Below are 24,467 nucleotides of genomic sequence, written 5' to 3'. Positions count from 1 at the left end.
CCAGCTTAACGTTACCCACAGCTGTTGCATTTTGCGAATATTTACAACTTGTTACAGTTGGTACAGTTCAGACAATTTAACACACATAAACAACTAACACCATAACAAGCTGAATGCGGCAGCTATGGTTCATCAGTTGGTGATTTCTGGCAATAACTCAATTCAACGTTTGCAAATGTTGCGATCGTCATTTCTGGTAAGCGCACAACGGCCATATTCGATTTGAGACAACGTTGACTACCCTGTCGAAATTTGCGCAATACAGAAGTAGTGTACATAGTAGGCTATACTATATGGAAATGTACTAATGGAAGTATCTGGATTGAGACACATGTCTGTTTTGTTTTCATCCACAGATAATGCTGATTATGTTAACCTGGCGAAAGGTGAGGACCTTCATGTTCTTCTTTCCAGTTCATTCACCTACAACAAGAACTTGACAGAAACAACTTCCTCTTATTCAAATTTTCGCTCATATTATTATTATTATTATTATTTCCCTTGTGTTTATTTTATTGAAACAAACTGGCTGAAAGTTTGAAGTGACCTCATCTCATGTGAATTCCTGTAAATGTTGTGAGTCAAGCAGAGGAACCAGAGGAGGATGAACAAGAGGACGAGTCCAACGATGAACAGGAGTATCAGAACGTGGATCCAAAGAACTCCCTGAGTGAGTCGGATCAGACGTCCAGTCTCGTCTTGGTTTTCAGGTCATGTGATGACGTGCTGCAGTTTCTCCTCTGTGGTGTTTCACACAGGAAGTCTGCAGGGTGTCAGGTTCTCCTGCAGCCTCAGCTCTTGTGCTGTTTATCTCACAATACTTTTATTTTTCATCTCTGTTAGAGCTCTAAAGTGTTAAGTGTTCCTTTTTTTTTTACCTCATCGATGTTACTCTGTGGGGCTGCAGCTCCATTGACTCTCATTCATTCTGCACTGACTCTAGACCAGGGGTTCTCAACTAGTCTCACTCTGGGATCCACATTTTCTCATGGTCATTAAGTCGCGACCCACTTTTATAGAATTCAAACCAAGAATTTTTTTTTAAAGCCTTTAAAAACTCATTTTGCTCTTTATTGAGCAAAGTGCATTTCAGAGCACATGAATGAAACTGAGGAGTTACCATGACAACTGCATGTACGGAAGTGAATAAAAAAATATCAAACTGCACAAAATGGAGACCAACAAAATTATATATTTGACTTCTAATGCATCTCTGCATTCAGAGCATGTTCACAAAAGTGAATAAATATCAAACTGCACAAAATAAAGACCCACAAAACAAAACAAGATTCACTGCATCAGGCCACATTAATAAGAAACTGAGGAGGAGCATTACAACTGCATGTGTTCACGTGTTTCGTGTGCCTTTCAAAATAAGTTATTTTTCAAAATAAAAGACATGTCCAACATCAGATGTGCATTAAATATTATTTACTTTTTTGACCAGCTGTCCGCGACCCATCCAGAACGGGTCTAGACCCACTTTTGGGTCCCGACCCACCAGTTGAGAACCACTGCTCTAGAGTGCCCAAAAAAAATTGGAAACGTTTTTTCGGTCAATCATTTGTCCCCTTTAATAATACAAATTGGTGTTGTATTTTACATCGTTGGAAAGCCTGATTAGTCGCCTTTCCAATGGAGTACAACTTGTAAGGATTGTGCATCGGTGGAATGAGCAACACAGCTAAACGTGTGGGTAACGGCCCCCCAAAAAATATGCCAAAATCCATTGTCTTGTCTTGTATTGCTCTTGAAGAGTGTTGTCATCTTGCAGGATGGAGTCGGGTAGATATGGGAACGCCACTGGCTCCAGAATCTCATTCCGACATCTCACTGCATTGAGTTTACTGTACCTTCAATGATGACAAGTTTTGGGGGGGATTTTGGCACATTTTTGAGGGCCGCTACCCACACATTAAGCTGTGTTGCTCATTCCACGGATGCACAATCCTTACAAGTTGTAAATGTGTAATACAAAATGTGCCAAAATCCCCCCCAAAACTTGTCATCATTGAAGGTACAGTAATCTCAATGCAGTGAGATGTCAGAATGAGATTCTGGAGCCAGTGGCGTTCCCATATCTACCTAACTCCATCCTGCAAGATGACAACACTCTCACAGAGCAATACAATACAAGACAATGGATTTTGGCATATTTTTTGGGGGGGCCACTACCCACACGTTTAGCTGTGTTGCTCATTCCACCGATGCACAATCCTTACAAGTTGTACCTCATTGTAAAGGTGACTAATCAGGCTGTCTAATTGACCTATGGCTAAGCCACGGCCCCAAACGCGATGAGCCAATCACAGTGCACATAGCTAGCCCATGAACTCGGACATTCTCCGCTTCCACGTCCATTGAAATGCATTGCAGTTGGTCAGTTTTCATTTGTTTTTTCTTGACATTTTAAGTTTAAAATGGTCAAACGGTGTGCATGGGGTACATGCAACTCCAACACTAGGTATCCTGAGAGGCCACGGGGTGGATTTTTTTAACCTTTTCCTAAGCCACATCTCAACCGAGAGAAGTGTCTGCTCTGGATAAAGTTATGCAGTAGACCACAACACCAACTAAACGTGGATAAAATTAACAAGGACGTCTACATCTGTTCTAAGTTAAGTCAACAACGTATTTGAGGCAACATATTGTCAGAGATGTTTAGATGTTAGCCAGTATCACAACTAAACATAAAGTCTGCTAGCTTAATGCTAACGTATAATGTAAAACTCCATAGACGGGCTAACAGAAATTAGCCCGTCGCTATCGGCGTTTCCTGGCAACCGACAGCCATAGCAGTAAAGTTAAGTTTAGTTTTGGTGACTTCCAGATGATATTTAATCTTTCTGTCTCTCCTGTGAAATGTCTCCTACTGTGACAGCTGCCATAGCAACTGTCACCGAATGTTGACTGTTTGTCCGAGTGAGTGGAGGGGGCGGGGCTTAGCCAGAGGTCAATTGGTCAAATTGGTCTTATTAAAGGGGAGAAACGATTGTATAACTGCTAACTTTGTTCTTACTAACACAGCTCTCTCTCTCTTCACTCTTTCAGCAGCTCACTCGATCACCTCAGCGCGCTCTCGTTCTCGCCCGTCGAGCCGGGAGGTGGGGCTAGCTTTTAACGGTAACTGACAAATGTGACTAAATTGTTAATTTGTTAATGACAAGCTGTTTCAGTTAAAAAGTAGTTAGTACTATGAGTTAATGTCAACGGTCGACACAAGATTCAAAACAACAAATACTGAAAAATACGGTGAAACATTTGCAAAGTTGATCGATTTAATCAGTCTGGTATATTATTAAGTTATGGCTCGTATGTCACAGACATTTTAACGGACATGTTAAAGTTACGCACTACGGCTTTGACTAAAATGCAACTTCAGAATTAGATATTAAAGATAGTGCAGTTTGTTTTATTGACAGATGATACAGGCTTTCTTAGTTTGGGAGACAATTTAAAAATGACAACTAGAAAATGAGATGGTTAAACTAAATAAAAATGGTTTGATATAAATTATAGCCCTATAAAATTTGAGTTAAACTAAGTTTATTGTGTTCACAAATAGAAAAAAGGATGAATATGTTTCATTGTCTATTAATGGAGACGTGATAGAAAAGGTGTAATTTTGGACGAAAAACTAACATGGAAATTACATTTTGCTCATATACAGAATACAGTGTCTAAAAATATTTCTGTTCTAGGTAAAGCAAAATAAAACAATGACTTCATGCTATTGCCCCTACTACATATTTTGCTTGTATGTAGTAGGGGCAATAGCATGAAGTAATTGTTTTATTGCATTTATTATAAGTTCTTTTCACCTTGCTCCTTTCCAAACCCGGGATTGGAATGAACACAAAATTAAACAATTAAATAAATTAAGTCTTGCTAACAGTAGTTAATGTAACTTAAAGGTACAGTTCAACATTTAGTCAGATTCTCTCATCTCACCATAATCCCTATAGTCATAGCAGTAGTTCCATCACCTTTAATTATTAATTTAATTATCGGTGCATGTTGTTTTGAGATCGGCGGAGCAGAGACGTGAGCTGCTCAGTGAACACAATGGAGATGAACAGTTAGGCTAAAGTAAAGGAGAAGAAAAGAAGGAAATAAGTAGGTTAGCTGTCACTTAGAGCAAAACTTAAAGGAGAATTCCGGTCATTTTTGACCCCTAAATCGTTGTCCTGGTGGTCACCCAGTGTTGGGGGGAGCAAAAAACGCGACAAAAATTGATGCAGGCAAACCAGAGTTACCATGGCTACCCGGCGCTAAGGATAGCGACAACGCTAAAGTATGAGGGCAATTCTTTCAACCACAACAAACACTCAAAAAACAATCAAATATCTGTGGTACATGACTGGAATCCTTAGAGACACCACTGAACTCATATAGTGTAGAGTAGAAACAGTATAAACTTTGTGTTTTTGCATGTAGCCACTCACCTCAGACAGCTGAACTCTGAAACATCCCAGAAAGACATTACTATCCCATCACAGAGCGCTGCTCTCCCCGCCACAGAAACTAACACTTTGTCCTTGTTGTGATTATTTCTTTACAACAATAAACAGTGGAGCAGTGCAGTGGTAATGTCCAAAATATCTCCGACCGTTTATTTCAGTAAAGAAATCATCACAACAAGGACAAAGTGTTAGTTTCTGTGGCGGGGAGAGCAGGCGCTCTGTGATGGGATAGTAATGTCTTTCCAGGATGTTTCAGAGTTCGGCTATCTGATCTGAGGTGAGGGACTACATGCAAAAACCGTACAGTTTATGAGTTCAGTAGTGTGTCATAAGGATTCCAGTCATGTACCATAGATATCTGATTGTTTTCTGAGTGTTTGTTGTGGTTGAAAAAATTGCCCCCATCTGTTAGCGTTGTGGCTATCCCTAGTGCCGGGTAGCCATGGTGTAACTCGGTTTTAGTCGCGTTTTTTGCTCCCCCCAACACTGGGTGACCATCAGGACAACGATTTAGGGGTCAAAAACGACCAGAATTCTCCTTTAAGAAAACTATTAACATTGATTAGCAAAACTGTGTTAGACTGAAGTTAAAAGGAAGCTAACAGTTAACTTCAGTGTAATTTAAAGCTGCATTTAGAAACTAGTTTGTTAACTCACCTGTCTCTCTGCACCTTTACCCGTGTTCTTCTCGTTTCCTGTTCTGCTGCAGACGCGACGTCCGAGTCGGAGTCGTCTGACGATGAAACTGGGAACTACGTCAACCAGCCGGCGGTAAGTGTCGACGCGGTCACGACGATGTCTCAGTCCGTCCTGTAGCAGCAGCTGTCACTCACGTCCTCTCTGTCCTCTCAGATGATTTGAACACGACGGACACGACGGCCGATGATGATTGACCTCTGACCTCCTGACCACAGCGGGCGGCCATCTTTGTCTTTATCTCTCTCTCCACCTTCACTCCGTCTAATGTCTCGACAGTAGTGAAGAAAAACTGAGCTTAAAAAGTTTTGTTTTTTAAACTTAATAAATTACAGTTTTTCCCACTATTGATCAGACAAAACATGGCGGTTAAAGACGTTGGACTGAATTCTGGGAAATTTGACGATTTTGAAGCTTTTGGCATTTTATAGATTAAATCATTTTATTTTTTTTGGTTGAGTGGGAGGAAATCAGAGAGAGATTCACGTGTTGTTTTATTAGGAACACCCAGTTGATGCTTGAACAGTGTTGATTTGAGTTTCTCCTGCTGCTCTGAATCATTTCCTAAGATGTAACAGAAAACATGTTTGTTTGAGATATTAATGTCTTTTTTTTTTTTTTGCCTAACATGAAAAACAAATTATATCACATCAATGAAACAATACAAGTTTCAATAAAAACTGAACACAGTTGCGTAGTAGCTGAGTGTTCCACATAAACTGACATTATGTTTTATATAATAGTTAAAGGGATAGTTCACCCAAAATTGAAATTTCACTCATTATCTCCTCCCCCTCATGTGGACTAAGGGCTGGGAGAAGTTTCAGAGTCCTCCGTGGCTTCTCTGAGTTACAGGGGGTCTCGGCGTAGCAGTGCATGTCCATATGACGGTTGCAAATGGATACCAACTGTCTTCGTAACAAAAAGACACACCAAAAAACATCCAAATACCTCCATGCTGCTCGTATGTAATGTCCCTCTTGTATTGAAGCCCCGAAATGTGAAATTGTTCTGAAGAAAATTAAATAAGTCTATATTTTAAACTTGTTTGTAGCGGAAGCTCCCAGTGTCTCAGTTCACTGCTCTTCCTGTCAGTGCACTGACTGGCGGAACAATTTCTCATGTTGGAGCTTCAATACAAGAGGGACATTACAGACGAGCACTATGGAGGTATTTGGATGTTTTTTGGTGTGTCTTTTTGTTACGAAGACAGTTGGTATCCATTTGCAACCGTCATATGGACATGCACTGCTACGCCGAGACCCCCTGTAACTCAGAGAAGCCACGGAGGACTCTGAAACTTCTCCCAGCCCTTAGTCCACTTGAGGGGGAGGAGATAATGAGGGAAATTTGAATTTTGGGTGAACTATCCCTTTAAATAATAATAATAAAAAAAAACAAAGGTCAGAAAGCAGATTTTTTTTTTTCTTGACACTTTGTTCAAATGTTTTTCCTCCTTTTCTGAGCTGTAGAACTGATCGTGTTTAGTTAAACTGGCCGTCACCAGAGGTCAGGAACACTAAATTAAAATCCAGAATAATGAATCTGCAGCTCCACCAGCCCAAACCCCGTCACACTGTGGCTCATTGTGACTGTTTATCTCCGTTTTATTCTGTCGTCACGTTAAAGTTATAATGTTTTTTGCCATTTTAATCTGAGTTTTCTTTGTGGTTAATGTTTCCCTCCACAGTGTGTGAGCTGTAGGAGGATCGTACCTACTGTATGTTTGAGCTTTACTCCATTTTACTGACACTCCTGAGAATGTCTTCACGCAGATGATTTTTTACATATTTGTATTTAATGTGTTGTTAACATGTTGTGTGTGGAACTGTCGTAACTACAACTCAATTAAACATTTAACAAAACTTTCAGCTCTGCCTGATTCCATCTCTTTTAGCCACAAAGTTGAAGTTAGAAACTCAGCTGTTAACTAAACCGAACTAAAGCAGCTATCCAACATTAATTAGCTAAATTGTAAATTAAATATCTTTGAAAATAGATAGCGTTAATGTAACTTAGGGCTAAACATAGCAGCTAGCCAACATTTGTTTGTATTACTGTAACTTAAACTTAATTCAGATGCAAACTAAGGCTAAAGTTAGAAGCTAGCTGAAATAAATTAGCTCAGTTGTAACTTAAAGGAGCATTATCGCAAATACAGCAGTAATAAAAGCAATAAAAAAAACTGAAATATGCAATAAATGGGTCGAGGGGAGCCATAACTATCTGTATACAAAATATAGCCAACAGTGTAGTGTCTGTGGAGCAAATGCAGAATTTCTTTTTGTTATGAGACGAGCCGGCCCGGCCGCTCCTGAACGGCATGCTATGTAGGATGTTTACTTCAGATACGCTGCACCACCGGCCCCATCTAGTGGCCGAACAAAGAATTGTAATTTGCGATAATGCTCCTTTAAGGCTAAAATAAGAAACCAACTAACATCTAAAGTTTAATTTAAGGATTAAATTGGAAACTAGACAGCACCAGTTAGCTATAATTTATTTAAAAGCTAAAGTCAGGACATTAGAAACTAGACAGCATCAGTTAGTTGTAGCCTTTGTTTCAGTTTAGCTTCAAACTTCAGCTTAAAGGCTAAACTAAGGCTGTCTTTACACTGCATGGGTCAAGAGGCCCCAATTCTTTCTCAAGTGGCTCAGATCGGATCTGGAACATGAACATGTCAACAGGACAAATATGCATCATCAGATATTGTCAGATCAGATTCAGGCCTTGTTATATGTGGAAATAAATCAGATACAAATCAGATATCTGTCAATACGTCTGCAGTCTAAACGGACAGATCGGATCTTTCCTGGCAATGCGAGTCGTACGTCATCAATAATAATATTAATTCCTGTTTCCACACGTTTCACTGAACCTCTGTAGCCTGTGATTGACCCGTGGATCTGACCTGGACGACCACGGCCAGATGTGGTCACTGTCACAGGAATTATAGTGTATCATTTTCCTGGTGTCCGCACGTCTGTTTTTTTCCTCACTAGTTCTTGATTTCATCTACAGTAACATTCGTTTATATGCGGATCGAAGGTGTGAACGAAAGTGCCCGAGAGAAACACCAGATTTCACATTTTTTCTACTGGCAAAAACTGAAACGAGCCGGTTGGAAATTAGGAGGAAAAACAAACAAGTACAGAAACAGTGACGTGTTGGATATAAACTCTGACTCACCTTCCTCTATAATTATTATGGGATTATAACGTGACCTAATAAATCTCCCGTCTTTAAAAAGAAATAACTCACTTCTGATAGAACATGTAAATAGACAGTCAAAAAAAAATGGGATATAGGCAACAAATGAGAATTGGGCATCAAGGCCAGTAGTGTGAAGACAACCTTAGTTACTGTTATTCAAGGCTTTTGTTTGAAACTATACAAGCTAACTAACTGTGAAAAAGAAACGCTGGAGCTGCATCTAATAAATTAAACAGGTTCGAGACAGATTGTTTTTTTTTCAGTGGTTTTATTTTATAAATGCACTGGTTTCGTCTGAAAAAGGGCAGAGGAGGGACGAGGGGAGAGAATAAACAATGTTTTCTTCACTGTCGTCAGTCCAAAAGTTTCCACCAGTGTTTTATCGTCTTCGGTCCAGCTCGGTGCTCGGTGTCCGTCGTGTGAAAACAGTCCGTACTTACATAGTATTAAAATGTCCTGCTGCTCTAAAACGCCCGGGTAAAAAAAACAGGAAGTGATAATCTGACGTCAGGAGGCGGGAATGTCGTGAGTCGCTTTTAGATTCTGGGTTTTCTTTCTTTCTTTTCTTTATGTTTTGTTAGTTTGTTTCTGTCGTCACTCGTTGGTGAATCCAGCTGTGGCGAGGAGGAGCGTTCAGTTTGCAGACGGGTGGAAGGACAGCTGCTGCGCCGCGTGAACAGCTGCAAAACACAACACAACACACAACACACTGTTACATCCAGCTGTCTTACCGAGAATATTTGTCTTATTTCTAGTCAAAATGTCATTTCTAGTCAAAACAAATCAAATTATACTCAAAATAAGACTCATCACATTAAAAAGTAGCTTGTTTTTAGACACTTTTTACTTCTTTAAAGCAGATTTTCACCTGAAATAAGTAGAAAAATCTGATAGTGGAGCAAGTTTTTCTTTCTTATTTATTACGAGCACAAAAAACTTGCTTTCAAAGGCAGATTTTTCTACTTATTTCAAGTGAAAATTTGTTTGAAACAAGTGAAAATGATCTAAAAACAAGTTATTTTAAGTGAAAAGAGATTAAATTATACATTTTGACAAGAAATAAGACACATATTCTTGGAAAGATTTTGAGTTTTTGCAGTGTACATTTGCAATACTGTGCAGAAGTGTGGGGAAACACGTACAAAAGTGTCATGCACCCAATGTTTGTTCACACTTCAAAAAAGAGCCGTAAGAATACTACGCTATGCCCAGTACAGAGCACACATAAAAAACCAGTTGCCACCATGCAAAAATCCTCAAACTGCACGACTTAATCAACTACAAAACTCTGCAGATTATGTACAGGGCCGAAAACAGAGACCTTCCACATAACTTACAAGGTTCAACTACCAATAACATTTCTCCCAAAATTGAAAAAAAATATTGTCATTTAGAGCTTTTATTGCCTGAAAATGACTAAACTAGTCTAAATAACAAAAATATCAAGTCTTTTCAGACCTTGAATAATAATAATAATACAAAGAAAACACGTTCATATTTATTCCTAAACAACACAGCAAGAATATTTGAACTCAGGAAAAGAAAATACATGCCATACATGTAGAGATGCTTTTAAGAAACATTTTGTGAAAGTGGTCTCTTTCACAAATGTTTCTTCCTGAGTTAAATATTCTTGTTGTGTTGTTTAGGAATAAATATGAACATGTTTTCTTTGCATTATTATTATTATTATTCAAGGTCTGAAAAGACTTGATATTTTTGTTATTTAGACTAGTTTAGTCATTAGCCAATAAAAGCTCTAAATGACTTTTTTTTTTCAATTTTGGGAGAAATGTTGTCGGTAGTTGATAGAATAAAAAATGTTATTTAATTTTACTCAAACACATACCTACAGTATACATAGTAAAACCAGAGAAACTGATCATTTTGGGAGTGGTCTCTTAATTTTTTCCAGAGCTGTATGTTATCTACGCAGAGGAGAGTGAGAACTCGGCTAAAATCCTTTTCTATCTGAGTCTCTGGTGTCAAACAGTGGAACAAACTAGATGATGAGGTTAGAAAATCAAGAAACTTGTGGGTTTATAAAAAAGAAATGAAACAAAACTCTATTCTAGACAGTTATAAACTGATTTAAACCCAGAGAAAGAGGTTTATTAACGTTATTCTGGTCTGGCTGTCTGCAGTCACCTTGTGCTGGTCCGATGTAGAAGTGCTGCGGCGCCCCCTGCTGGGCCGGCGGGCCGTGCTGAGGGTTGGACACGGCGGCGGCCTGCTGAGCGGCGGCGTAGTGCAGCATGACGGGCGCGTGGCCGTGTGCTGCAGAGTGGTGCTGTGCCGACATTCCTCCGGCCATGTGAGCCTGAGGAGGACGGAGACAAGACGAGACGCCACGGAGATGAGACGCTGCACACACACGGGGCGCCGCTCGGTCCAAGAACATGACATGCTGATTTGATGTTTGTGATAAAGGCCTTTGAACACCAAGACTGTTTTTTTGCCCGAAATTGCGTCACATTTAAAAATAAATTTTGTCTCCCCTTCTTAAAGGACAATTCTGGGCAAATTCAACTCGGGGCTGTATGTTACTAACATTTTAGGTCTAAAAGAAGGAATCTGTTAGCCTAGAAATCTATCTGCCCCCTAGCAGCAGCAGATCTCTTTGCTCCGTAGGTGGGTCTAGAAACGAGCCATAGGAACTTTTTGAGTCTGGAACACCGTTTGTGTTGACCAATCACAGCGCTCTATCTGTTTAGAGAGTCGTTGGGCGGTTTAACGCCATGACGACATACATTTTAATTGGCTCGTCAGGCTAACGTCATCCTGCTCTTTGCTCTGATTGGTCGTAGCGCTAGCTAGCGCTACCCTATTGGTGCAGAGGCAGTTTGAAAGACAGCCTTCATCCCGCCCCCTGGACTGAGCCGAGGTCTACCGCTCGTTGACACACTAGACATGTTCATGATATAGTCTGGATGGTCAGGCTAGTAATCTGAAGGTTTTCAGTGTAATATCTCCTGTTGTGCGGTAGTTGTGTCTGTCCCCGCGTCGCCACGGCAGCGATGAATGGGAGCGGATTGAAGTTCTGCTGCTTAGGCTGTTTCCATCCCTCAAAGCCACAGACAGCGTCAGATGGGGACTCCAACATGCACCCAGAAGTTTATTTACTTCAAGCAAGTCCAGAGTTGATATTCCTGTGTTTCTGACACAAACGGGAGCTTCCCACTGCACCTGAACACACCGAGCGTCAACTTGGGTCTCGACTCCCCGAGACTTTGAATTAGATCTAGTTTTACAAACATGTCGGCTTGACTTGAAGTAAATAAACTTCTGGCTGCATGTTTGAGTCTCCATCTGACGCTGTCTGTGGCTTTGAGGGATGGAAACAGCCTAAGCAGCAGAACTTCAATCCGCTCCCATTCATCGCTGCCGTGGCGACGCGGGGACAGACACAACTACAGCAAAACAGGAGCAATTAAACTGAACATCTTCAGATTCCTTCTTTTGGACCTAAAATGTTAGGATGAACTGCAGTTGAGGTGTTGTCACCGACCTGTGTGAGCTGTCCGATGGAGGGGAAGCCGTGGGGCAGCTGCTGGTGGAGGCCGTAGCTCTGCAGGTAGGAGGCCTGGGGGGAGCTGTGGCCGGGGGGGAGGTTAGGAGGAGCAGCAGCCGACAGAGCAGCAGAGTGGAACATGGACTGAGGCTGAGGACCGGCCGCACCCGCCTGAGAGAGAGAGAAGACACACAACACATTAGATTCAACCTTTAACTCTGTCACTTCATGATCTGGGCCCAGTTGTGCAAAAGGTGTAATCTGGATAAAAATTATCCGTATTGTCAGATCCCTTTTTTGCTATCCAGGATCATGTAATATGTTTTAACTTTTATCCCAGTTGTTCAAAGCAAAGTTGGATTGGATCAGTCTGATCCTGATCCAAACTGTTCAAGATTACCAAATCCAGATAAAGATGCTCTAGATGGGACTGTGCATCAGACTGAAGGCTGATTGGTCTGTTAACAACAGGTAGAACAGCAGCATGAGGTCTCTCAATGTGTGTTTATGTGAAAACAGAGTGTATGTATTGTTTTCTGTGCTCTTTGTTGTTTCTTCAATGTCTTTTAAACAGTCAGACAAACTAACCCATTTCCCCATGTGTTTCAAATTAAAACTTCAAATTTTAAAATTCAAACTTCAAATTTAATTAAATTCAGTTGTAGTTTTTCCAGTTAAACTTTATTAACTAATCACTGTTATGGTTTAAAAATTAGGTACAAAATATAAATCAATAAATGTATATATACTACATTATAAATATTGTTTATTTGACAAGTTTGAATTTAATTTAAATCATAAATAATTTTGTTCCTGAATCCACCAGACTGCTGGGATCAGATTAATCCTGTGTTTTTAGATCAAAGTTTTCCAGATCCGACTAAAAAGTTTTGATCGACACAACCTGAGGGTCTCTACACATTTATATCGACACGGAACCAGACATCATTCAGTTTCACCGTTTATACGTGACGTCATTTTACTTTCTATCAGTTTAAGAAAAGGTTCATTCCACCTCTATGAAACCAAATGAAATGTCATTAGATTTGAGCTGTTTATCCTGATGGAGCTGCTCTTACCTGGGAGTGCCCGGGGCTGGGGGCCGCGTGCTGGGGGGGCTGGTTCCCGGTGGGGGTGCTGGGGGGCTGAGGGTGATGGAGGGAGCCGGAGTGGTGAGAGAACGACTGAGGAGCTGAGACACAGAGAGAGAGAGAGAGAGATAAATGAAGCTGCAGGTTGAACCATCTCAGAGTTTCCTCTCTTCCCTTGAAACCTTCATCTCCCAGGACGTTTCAGCTGCTTCAGTCTGACAGACACGTGATCACACCAAACACCGTTACCGTACCGACGAGCTACGTGTCCCTTTTTAATCTCCTCTCCTTCAGCCTCACATCCTCACACCAGCTGTTCTGTTATCAACAAACCTGACGATGATGCTGCAACCCAACTATACTGTTAAATGTTAAATGATTGGCTGTTTGTCTGTCACTCACAGTGTCCAGATTGTCCAGTCTGTGAAATGTTGTGACTGTTTCATTCTGACTGATATTCTGGATGCACTGTAGTCTCTGTTTCAGCATTTTCCTCCCACTGCAATATGTTTTAACGTGTGAATAACGGGAAAATATCTTCAAAATATGATCAGATGTGGGCTACTGTATATAGATTCAATGATTTTATCTATCCATATAGGAAAACAACATCCAGTTATGCTGTTTTTGTATTTTGTATCACATAATTTTATTGTAGTGGCACACTCATTGACAAGAAAATTTCAAACCGGCACTCCATGTCACAAAGGTTGCCGACCCCTGCACTAATTCATCCTCGGTCACATTCATCCTGTGGAGAAGAGTTGTTTTTCACAGTTGAACTTTATTTCCTACATTAGAAGTTGTTTCTCTGTTTCCTCCTCCTCCAGAAGCCTCAGAGCTCTGGTTTAAACATGTTCAGTCTGCGGCTCAGTGTGTGACGGCGTGTGATTGGCTCTGCTCACCGTACATGGCCGCTGCCTGTGGCCCCGGGGGGCCCTCGCCCTGGCCCGGGTACTGGGGGCCGGGGCCCATCTGCTGGGGGGGGGCCCCGGACGTCAGCATCCTCGCTCCGCCCTGAAGCATCGAGTACACCGTCTGGAAACAACACAAACAAAATACATTTACAATAATCAAGAAACATTTACAATATTTATTATTTATTTTTCATAATTAGGGTTATTCATGTGTTTCTTCTCACACTGAATCTTTCTTTCTTTTCAGTGCTTCTCATAAAAAGCAATGGAGCAAAAATAACAATAGATTTATATTTATTTTTATAAAAACATGTTATAAAATATATTGGCCTAAATATTGGTTGAGGTGAGAAAACAAGAATAAAATTGAGTGAGTGTGAGCAGACACCTTCTAAATAATCTATACACCTCATCTGTTATCAGTATTTAATTCATTTTCACCTGTTGCACTTTTGGCCACTTGTATTTGTGCTGTATGAACTTTACTTTAGATTTGTGCAATGAATCAACTTCCACTGCTCATCATTAAAGGGATAGTTCAACATTTTGTCAAATTGGCCCATCACCATAATCCCTATAGTCATAGCAGTAGGTTCGTTACCTTTAATTGTCGGTGCAAGCTATTTTTAGAACGGCGGAGCAGAGCCGCGAGCTGCTCAGAGCTACGCTACGGAGGCTCATTATGGGATTTCTTGGTTTCCCTCATCAAACTCATCAAATACACAATCCAACAACTCCACAACGCTCTGGTGGACAAGTTGTGAGCTGCACATTCACCACGCTATGAGATAATAACACAACGTTACCACACAGAGTTGTTTTAGAGGGAAATTCATGCAGAACAGCTGATGCACGTTGCCTTCAGGGACAGTTTTTCATCAACAGTCTCTGTATTTCCCTCTAAAACAACTCTGTGTGGTAACGTTGTGTTATTATCTCATAGCGTGGTGAATGTGCAGCTCACAACTTGTCCACCAGAGCGTTGTGGAGTTGTTGGATTGTGTATTTGATGAGTTTGATGAGGGAAACCAAGAAATCCCATAATGAGCCTCCGTAGCGTAGCTCTGAACAGCGGTGGATAATGATATTTCATCATCTACCATGATTCGTTCTTTCAGAGATAAAATATTAGAATCTAGAGCTGCAGGTTGGATTTGTCTGGAACTGCCCTTTAATGCTGTTGTTGTTCACTGTGTTTCTGTGGGTGAGTGGTGGTCCGTCTCCACGGTGACGTACCTGTCCGTGGTAGTGTGGCGCCATGGCCTGGATCACCTGTCCGTACTGCAGGTAGGACATGGGGAACTGGGGGACCAGCGGCCCGGCAGGAGAGACCGGGGCCTGCAGGATGGGGGAGGGGGAGGAGGGGTGGTGCTCCGGCCGCTGCCCCACCACCGGCCCTGGGACAGAGGAGGGGGGGGGGTTAGTGGTTTACCTGGATCAGCGGTCCGTTTAGTGAAAACTCTGAGTCTGTTAACCCTGAGGCAAACTCTGGGTTTTCCGTTTCAGAAGGAGAGGAAACTCAAATCAGGGAGAGAGGAGTAACTCCGGTAACACTTTACAATAAGGGTCCCTTAATTAACGTTAGTTAGTACATTATTAAGCATTAATTAACTGTTTACAGACATGTTAACAATCATTATTATGTATTACTTAAAGCAGATATCAGTGGAATGTTTTTGTTAATATAAGTCCTAAATAGTCCTATTTTCCGTCAGCAATCACTTACATGAAGTATTTCAGCCTAAACACGAGTCTCTCCGTCACTCTGCTCTGCTGTAACCCGAGGAGAAAATTTTCCTTGTGGGATACAAGTGTTATCCAATGAGGAGAGAGAACGGCATGAAGGGCTGTGTGTGCAGCCAAGGGATGCGCGTGAATGTGGTGACGTAGCACGAGGACCAATTGATGCCTGACAAGGGCGGGGGCTGCTAACTCATGGTGCGTTCAAAGAAACTCGTACTTTGTGTTTTTCCTTCCTGTGAAGTCATACCAGTTCGATCTGGTACGAGTTCACGGGTCGGAAGTTACGAGTGGCCGTTATAGGGAACTTTCACAGACAACAGGATGGTAAAAACACGAGCTACGGGTTACCTGGAACGCTACCAAGTCGTAGTTGTGACTTGAAGCTGTAACTTACGGTTTCAAAAGCCTGCCTTGAACGCAGCATTAGCCGAAACGGCCGTGAAGCTGATATCTGCTTTAAGATTAGGAAACACATTAATTAATGTAGCCTATTAGTAAGAAGTAAATTAATGTTTACTACTCAAAGTTAGTTAATAAATTACTAAGTTATAATAAAAGTTGAATAATCATTATGTATGCATTACTCAGCATTAATTAACACATTAGTTTATATATTAATGCTTAATAATGTACTAACTAACGTTAATTAAAGGACCCTTATTGTAAAGTGTTACCGTAACTCCAGCCCGTTTCACAAAGAGAGGTAACTGAAGCTCGGAGTCGGTTACTATGGCAACACACTCAGTGAACCTAACCTGGTCGGGAGCAGGATTTCTCCAACTAACCCTGAGTTTCTCCTTTTTATCTGAAGCTGCAGACTGAAAGCAGCGGCTGACAGGACGTGTAAACTCCGTCAGGAGGATTATTAGACCTCAACTGGAAAGGCTTTTTTTTGCTGGTTGCCATGGTGAATCATGTTATCTTTGTTCCATTGATGAGGGCTTTTCATCTCCCCATAACTCAGGGTCAAGTTACTCAGAGTTGATTGAACTAACTGTGATCACCTGTTCTGAGTTTCCTATATCAGAGTAGATCAACTCTGGCCTCTGGTGTGACCTTTGACCTCTGGTACATGACTCACCTTTGGGCCGGGGGTATTTGCCCTGGTTGACGGAGGACATGGAAGACATGGAGGACATGGCGTACTGGAACATCTGAGGAGCCTGAGGAGACAAGGTCAAGGTCACGTTTATTTATTCTCACAATAAACAACACAGATGTGCTTTTATTCAAAAAAAAAAAAGAAGAAAAAAGGAAGCCCAAACTAAGCAGGGTTTCCGCTAAATGCATTTTTTTCTTGGCGGCCCGCCACGACTAAATTATTGCCGGGACTGCTTCAGTATTGAGGCAGACGCTCAATAATAATCTACCAGTTACTATAACTTTGCACCCTGTTCCACTACACAGTTACAACTCTACTCGACTCGGTTCAGGTCCTTTTCCATCACAGTCTCTCCTACTGTTTCCCACTGAGCTCTGCCTCATTTGAAAGGTGAAGGAAGCCTGTGAAAGACGTCACCTCCGAGATGTAGAATGTGTTATAGAAGAGAAACACATGTGTCAGGACCAATGACTTGTATCATGAGAACAGACCTGATGTTCAACCTCCTTTCATATTTAGGCTGAAAATCACAGGGCATGTCTCAGGATACAAGCCCGCAGTGTAAAGTTCCAGCAGCATGATATGTAAATGATGATATGATGGGCTGTGTCAAGATTTTTAATTTTATATCATACAAAACAAAACACCAAAGATGTGTATAAATAAAAATGATGTGAACAAGAGAAATAAAAATATAAAATATAAACAACCAAATTATTAAGCAAAAAGGTGAATTTAATTTCAATCTAGGCCTATTTGAATGTCCGTCCCTCGGGGTGTCTGTTGAGAAAAATTCTGGCCCTTCGACAAATATAATTGCCTACCCCTGCCCTAAGGTGTCTCACCCCTTGGACGCACTGCACGCGGAAGCTGGGCGCGCGCGCACTGCGCGCGGCTTCTCGGGCGCTTGGCTGGTCGCACTGGGAGCTACTTCTCCTCCTCTCTCCGCGCCGGTCAGACATCGACTGCAGTCGTTCATACTCGTATTCACTCGGTTTTCCACACACGTCATTTTAAACATGTGTCTGTGTGTCTCATGTGCAGACGCAACGGTCAAATATGTGTAGATGGACAAGCAACAACTTAATTAATCATCATTTAATTATTTTATTTTGAAAATTGACCGGATTCTCTCGCCTTTTCTGTGCCCAACTTCCTGTCTGGTACGACCACGTCTGTCCAGCTTGACAGACGGCGCTCTCGGCGCGCGCGGCTCGCGTGAAAAATAGAAATGAACCGAACTGAAGCGCTCCAGGCGCGCGCACTGCGCTCCACGGCGCGAGATGTGCGGCCAGGCAGACCTGTTAACATGTGCGCCGAACTGAAACTCCCTCTGCTCCAGGGCGCTGCGCTTCGGTTCCGCGTCTAGTGCGTCCAAGCTGTTAGCCTGACAGCATTGAAGTTGATGTTGTTATTGTAGCCCATTAGTTTAACACCACGCAGCCAAACGCTTCTGTCGGTTCAGGATAATGTTGCAGTCGCCGCCGCCAGACGACAAACAGACAAACAGACAAACCATCAACCCGTCATGTCGTCGTCTCACCTGCAGAGGGATCTGGGACACGTAGGACAGGTAGTGCCCCGGGGGGCTGTAGATGGCTCCGCCCCCTCCCTGCTGCTGGGGGGGCAGCGCCAGCGAGGGGCTGGGCGCCGCCACGCGGGGCGGGGTGGGCGTGGGCGCCGGCTTCTGTCACAAGAAGAAACAAACCAGTTATTTATCAAGATCATGTTGTTGTTTGTTTCTGTAACATCTTCCACGTAAGACTGTAGATTTTAGTTTTATTTAGTTTTATTCATTCGTTTATTTATTTCTGCGCTTTTTACTGTGACCAACCAGAGGGGAGTTTCCTTTGACGGGGAGGAACTCCTTTGCGTTTGGATTCAGTGTCGAGTTTTTCACTTGTCTGCAAAAAACAAACAAAAACATAGAAAACAACATGAAACGCTGCTGGAAACATGAAGACACGTTTCTGTTTTTATTACCGTAGATGACCATTTAGTAGCCCGGGCGTTTAATATGCTAAATCGACAGGCGTTTATAAGAACCAGGCGCGTATTTGCAACAGGCTACAATTTATTTTTGCAATGAGCAGCACCAGACCATCATGCAAAGAACAAGGAGCTCACCATAGCACCACTGGAACAAAACTACTCTTTTCCCCGACGCATCTTTATTGACATCAGACAATAAATAAAAAGACAGTTTGTCTGAGTTACCGCGACACAGGGAGCTGATCAGAGCAGTGTTATGAACGATAGCGGGAGGAGGGGATGGTGGGGGGGGGTCGATCGCGGTCATTTCAACACTGTACATTAGCGCATTTATTTGTCTTTGTCTATTAGTAGTCCAGCGCGACCTGTCCCGCTAGCGCACCTGTGTTTGTGTGTGTGTGTGTGTGTGTGTCTGCCTGCATGCGAGAGAGAGAGCGAGAGGAGGGGCTGACTGAAAGAGGTGAGAGCCGGTGAAGCGCTGTTAAAATTTTTCTTTTTTTTTCTGTGCAAGACTATGGTAAACACTTAATCGCCCAGGTGTTTAATTGAACCGGCGTTTATTCTGCCAAATGAGCTCGGACCCCGGCGGCTATTAGAGCACAGGCGCGTATTTGCACGCGGGCGATTATTTGGTCATCTACGGTAGCTATAAATAGTAAAACCAGAGAAACTGATCATTTTGGGAGCGGTCTCTTAATTTTTTCCAGAGCTGTACATGTATTGTTTATTGAACTTTTAAAGAAAAGTAGAGCTCTTTGGGTAACACTTTACTTGAATAGGTATTCATAAGATTGACATAACACTGTCATAACCATCAATGAATACTTATGACAGCTGTGGTTATGTGTCATTCGGTAAATTATGTCACTTTTGATGCAAAGTTGACATTATTTGAGATGTTTTTGTTCTGACAACTTGACATAAAGACAATTTAAACTGTCATAGCAGACCTAATGGACAAACTTTAAAAAATTATGTCAAGTTCTCATAACAAAAACATCTCAAACAATGTCAACTTTGCATCAAAAGTGACATAACTTACCGAATGACACTTAACGACAGCTGTCATAAGTATTCATAGATGTTTATGACAGTGTTATGTCAATCTTATGAATACCTATTCAAGTAAAGCGTTACCGCTCTGGGTTTATTATTATCATCATCCTCAGGTGACTCACGCTGCAGCGGCCTCTGTTCTCTCCTCTCCGCCGCCGCCGCCGGGGCTCGAGGTCGGAGCAGCTGAGCTGGTGGGCGGAGCCTCAGAGGTCGACTGCTGCTGCTGCTGAGCATCATGGGTAGAGGAGGAGGAGGAGGAGGTGAGGGAGGGTTTAGGGAGGCCGGGTGAGGAGGAGGAGGAGGAGGAAGAGGAAGTAGAGGGAGGAGGATCTGAAGACGCTGAAGGAGAAGAGCTGGGCTGAAGCTGACGGAGAGAAGGAGAGAGAAACTTCATAATAATAATAATATAGTTAATATAATAATTTTAAAACAACTGGAAAATCAAAACAAAACTTTCACAAAAACAAAATCGGCTCTCACCCTGAACTCCTTCCCAAACTTGCGGAGTTCCTCCAGCTGAGTCCTCTGCTGCTGAGACGGAGCTGAGGGAGACACAAGGAGACATGAGGAGGAGGAGGAGGAGGAGGAAGAAGAGGAGGAGGAGGAGGAGAAGAGAGGAGGAGGAAGAAGAGGAGGAGGAGGAGGAGGAGGAGGAAGAAGAGGAGGAGGAGGAGGAGAAGAGAGGAGGAGGAAGAAGAGGAGGAGGAGGAGGAGGAGGAGCTAGAGTTCTCAACGGGTCGGGTCAGCCCAACTAACCCGACCAGATCGACGGGTTCGGGTGGAAAAAGTGACTCGGTGTCGGACCTCGGGCTTCCTTTTGTCTCTCTCATAAAACACATTTCTGGTGTAAATTGTTGTTTGTTCACGTGTGAGTCTCAGACAAATCTCCCGCTCTGCATCTTGTGCTGCTGTGGCAGAACCACTGAAACATTACTGCTTACTTACTTACTATTATAACAGCGCGCGCACTGGTTGGTGGATAAATCTCCACAAAGGATCACCGTTCACGTGGCCGAAATGTAATCAATTTCGCCCGCTGATCAAAGGGCAAATGTAGCCTACAGCGTTACGTTAAGTCCCGCCAGCTAGCGGGCCGGTATTGAAGCCCCGACACGAGAAATTGTTCCGAAAAGATTTAAATAAGTCTATATTTTAAGCTTGTTTGTAGAGGAAGCTCCCAGTGTCTCAGTTCACTGCTCTTCCTGTGTCAGTGCAAATTTCAAAGGATTTGAGCAGTGAACTGAGACACTGGGCTTGTGGGCAAGCTTAAAATATAGACTTATTTAATTTTTTTTGGAACAATTTCTCATGTTGGGGCTTCAATACAAGAGGGACATTACAGACGAGCAGCATGGAGGTATTTGGATGTTGTTTGGTGTGTCTTTTTGGACGAAGAAAAGTGAGCTCCGTTCTCAACCGTCATATGGACATGCAGTGCTGCACAGAGCCCCGCTGTAACTCAGAGAAGCCACGGAGGACTCTGAAACTTGAAATTTGGGTGAACTATCCCTTTAATGCTGGTGTGTCGGGCTCGGTCGGGTCGGTTTGCGTTGTAATTTTCAGGCCCGTTGAGAAGAACTCTAGAGGAGGAGAAGGAGTCAGCAGTTTTTCTCCTTTTACCTTTGTTGCTCTTCACGTCCGGAGGAACAGACAAACTGTCGACTCGCTCTTTAGCTGCTGAGCTCAGGATCTCATTCACTGAGGAGGAAACACACACACACACACACACACACACACACACACACACACACACACACACACACACACACACACACACACACACACACACACACACACACACACACACACACACACACACACACACAGAAACAGAAACACACACACACACACACACACACACACACACACACACACACACACACACACACACACACACACACACACACACACACACACACACACACACACACACAGGTTAGTCTTCTCTCTCTCTATCGTTCATGAATCAGATGTTTAAACGTTTTAACGGCGTCTCACCATCGATGGGGAAGGTGGGGACGGGGCTGGAGGTGGAGGCTGTCGCCGTGGTGACGGTGGAGCTGGAGGAGGAAGAGGAGGAGGAGGAGGAGGAGTCCAGGAAGACAGGGAGGTCCTGGGAGGAGGCGTCTGGTTTCAGAGCACGAGAGACTGTGGAGGGAGAGAGAGATGAAGAGGAGGAGGAGGAGGAAGAGAAGAGAGATGAAGAGGAGGAGAAGAGAGGCAGACATGAAAACGGGTCATGGGTGAAAAAGGTGAGAAGGATCCGACCCCTCTAGGGTCGTCCGGGGGCACGGTCCCCCGGAAGAAAATGTTGAATATTTTGCATCAATCTGATGCATTTTGAGAAGAAATTCAAGCAGAACTACAAGACAGTATGAGTGTATAATAAAGTATGGTCACATTATGCTCTATAACGTTATTGTCACGATACCAACATGTCTTTCAATACTTTTCCAAATAAAAGGAGAACACAAAAATGTCATTATTGACTTTATTTTAATTGAAAATCTTAGAACTATTATGCATCAGTAAATAATCAGTAAATCAGTAAACAGTCACTGCTGCTGCAGGATTACAATTCCATCTATATTAATCTGAACTCTTCCTAAATTAAAACATTAGTGTTCTGTTTAAAAATGAATATCAACTTGTTTTCTTTGCATTATTTGAGGTCTGAAAACACTGCATCTGTTTTTGACCAGTTGTAATGTCTACTATAGTATTTTATAGAATGAAACACAAACGTTCATTTTACTCAAACACACACCTATTGTTTCCCAGACCAATGTGTAGACCAAGCCACAAATAGATTCTGCTTTTTTTTTTTTCCATCAACGCGATATCGTTCCGTTAATTCATCTCCGACAGGGAGAGAGAGAGAGAGAGAGAGAGAGCATGCAGCCAGTGGTGCACGGTAAAAACTAAACTAATCCACCAGCTGTGTTTGCATTAATTAACGAGTCTGTGGTGGCCGTCTCTCTCTAGCGCGCTGGCGCACACACACACACACACACACACACACACACACACAGACACAGACACGGGCACATGAACAGGTCGCGCCACGGTAATAAAAAAAAGCACCTTGCTTCGTTTGTTTTCGTTTCGGTTTTTTTCCTCCAAATCTCGATCACTTGACCCCCCCCCCCCAAAATATTTTCTCATCGGATCTGCACGATTCACGTAGGTCATCTATTTTGGTTTCAAAACGGCAAATTTCGCCAAAAGGTGAGTGATTTTCATGCCTGGAGAGGAAGAGGAGGAGGTGAAGGAAGGGGAAAAGGAAGAGGAGGAGGAGGAAGAGAGGAAAAGAAAGGAAGAGGAGAAGAGAGGAAGAGGAGAAGCAAGAGGAGGAGGATGAAAAGGAGGAGGAAGAGTAAAGGGGGAGGAGGAGGAAGAGAAGGAGCATGTCTGTACCTGCAGGAGAGGACTGTGAGTGCGTCGTCGTCCTCACGTTCCTCTGAACTCTCTGGGACTTTGGTGAAGTTCTCAACACAACTGAAACACACACACACACACACACACACACACACACACACACACACACACACACACACACACACACACACACACACACACACACACACACACACACACACACACACACACACGGGTCAGCCTTAATCAATAATCAATAACAACCAATAACTCATCTCCTCCTCCCTCCTCCTACAGGGTTCCTACAGCTTAAGCCAAGTTAAATTTAAGACTTTTTAAGACTTTTTTAGCCACTTGAAATGAAATTTAAGACCGACTTCATAATAAACACAAATGCAGAAAAAAGAAAAAAAAAACATCACATCAATTACATAGGGTTATAGGGACAATTTGACCCACTTTCCTATGTGATCCAAGGTAAAGCGACTGCTACATGAACATTGGACTGTGTCTCTTTCCAGCTGTCCTTTCTAAATAAATGCATAAAAAGTAAAAAAAAAAAAAAAACACTGACTTGGGAGCTGGAGGCGGTGAGAGATTTAGCGTTGACGGCCGCCACTAACTTCTCTATGTCGGAATGTTACCAATTATTTTGAGATTTGAGACTAATTATAATCCTAAAATACCACTCACCATGTGTTAACATTTTTAAGACTTTTGAAAAATTGATTTAAGACATTTTAATGCCAATTAAGGCCTTGTTTTTAGATTAATGAATTCAATGCCTTTTAAGACTTTTTAAGGATCCGTAAGAACCCTGTCTCACCTCCGTTGAGCGGCGAGCGGCCGGTGTCGCCCAGCGCCTGAGGGTGAGACAGAGAGTGTGGGAGGACGTGATTGGTGCAGGGCGGCGAGCTGCTCTGTGATTGGCCGGCCGCTCTGACGGAGGAGGAGCCGGGCGGCGGCAGTCTGGTCGAGGTCGTTGCCATGGTGCGACCGGAGGCTCCGCCCCTCACGCCGCCACCGCCGGACCGCGGAACAAACCGACCCTCCCTGGAAAACAGACAGAAAATTAATGTTTTCAATAATTTTATCTAGTTTATTTGATTCAGATTCTCATTTTAACAACTTTATTTAAAAACATCATGACTTTATTCTTGTAAAGTTGTGAATTTTTTTTCTTTATCACTAATTCTTCTTGCAATATTATGACTCTTTCTTGTTAAATTATAACTTTTAACTTTTTTTTTCTCGTAAAACTATGACTTGACTCTCCGCAAGTTCAGAATCACTTTATTTATCTC

At 42.5% G+C, this 24,467-nt stretch overlaps 3 protein-coding genes across 4 annotated transcripts in view; 2 read left to right on the top strand and 1 right to left on the bottom strand.

Annotated features, from left to right (window-relative positions):
• spns1 (SPNS lysolipid transporter 1, lysophospholipid) overlaps window positions 1–24,467 on the top strand; it is a 100,567-nt gene that overhangs the window by 37,231 nt on the left and 38,869 nt on the right. The gene's annotated exons all lie outside the window — the stretch shown is intronic.
• On the top strand, window positions 151–5,903 carry LOC310989471 (uncharacterized protein). Its single transcript, XM_083976546.1, has 5 exons — window positions 151–386; window positions 587–670; window positions 3,052–3,123; window positions 5,173–5,234; window positions 5,316–5,903. The coding sequence occupies exons 1-5, from the start codon at window positions 308–310 to the stop codon at window positions 5,322–5,324; spliced, it is 306 nt and encodes a 101-aa protein (XP_083832672.1). The 5' UTR covers window positions 151–307; the 3' UTR covers window positions 5,325–5,903.
• Window positions 8,947–24,467, bottom strand: part of atxn2l (ataxin 2-like) — a 26,096-nt gene continuing 10,575 nt past the window's right edge. Inside the window, exons 9-23 of one of the 2 annotated variants that reach the window (XM_083976484.1) lie at window positions 23,990–24,216; window positions 23,203–23,283; window positions 21,784–21,933; window positions 21,406–21,483; window positions 20,266–20,327; window positions 19,908–20,173; window positions 18,572–18,641; window positions 18,281–18,424; window positions 16,717–16,798; window positions 15,129–15,289; window positions 13,881–14,013; window positions 12,964–13,076; window positions 11,882–12,055; window positions 10,522–10,693; window positions 8,947–9,053 (exon numbers count right to left, since the gene is read on the bottom strand). In XM_083976484.1, the coding sequence (XP_083832610.1) occupies window positions 9,007–9,053; window positions 10,522–10,693; window positions 11,882–12,055; window positions 12,964–13,076; window positions 13,881–14,013; window positions 15,129–15,289; window positions 16,717–16,798; window positions 18,281–18,424; window positions 18,572–18,641; window positions 19,908–20,173; window positions 20,266–20,327; window positions 21,406–21,483; window positions 21,784–21,933; window positions 23,203–23,283; window positions 23,990–24,216 (1,960 nt within the window). In that variant the 3' untranslated portion in view covers window positions 8,947–9,006. The remainder of the gene's footprint in view (window positions 9,054–10,521; window positions 10,694–11,881; window positions 12,056–12,963; window positions 13,077–13,880; window positions 14,014–15,128; window positions 15,290–16,716; window positions 16,799–18,280; window positions 18,425–18,571; window positions 18,642–19,907; window positions 20,174–20,265; window positions 20,328–21,405; window positions 21,484–21,783; window positions 21,934–23,202; window positions 23,284–23,989; window positions 24,217–24,467) is intronic. The other variant, XM_083976485.1, reaches the window with a different exon arrangement.

The sequence above is a fragment of the Trachurus trachurus genome (genome assembly GCF_905171665.1).
Source record: "Trachurus trachurus genome assembly, chromosome: 8".
Taxonomy (NCBI): domain Eukaryota; kingdom Metazoa; phylum Chordata; class Actinopteri; order Carangiformes; family Carangidae; genus Trachurus; species Trachurus trachurus.
The sequence above is the reverse complement of the archived record's forward strand: the minus strand, read 5'-3'. Positions and strand labels throughout refer to the sequence as shown.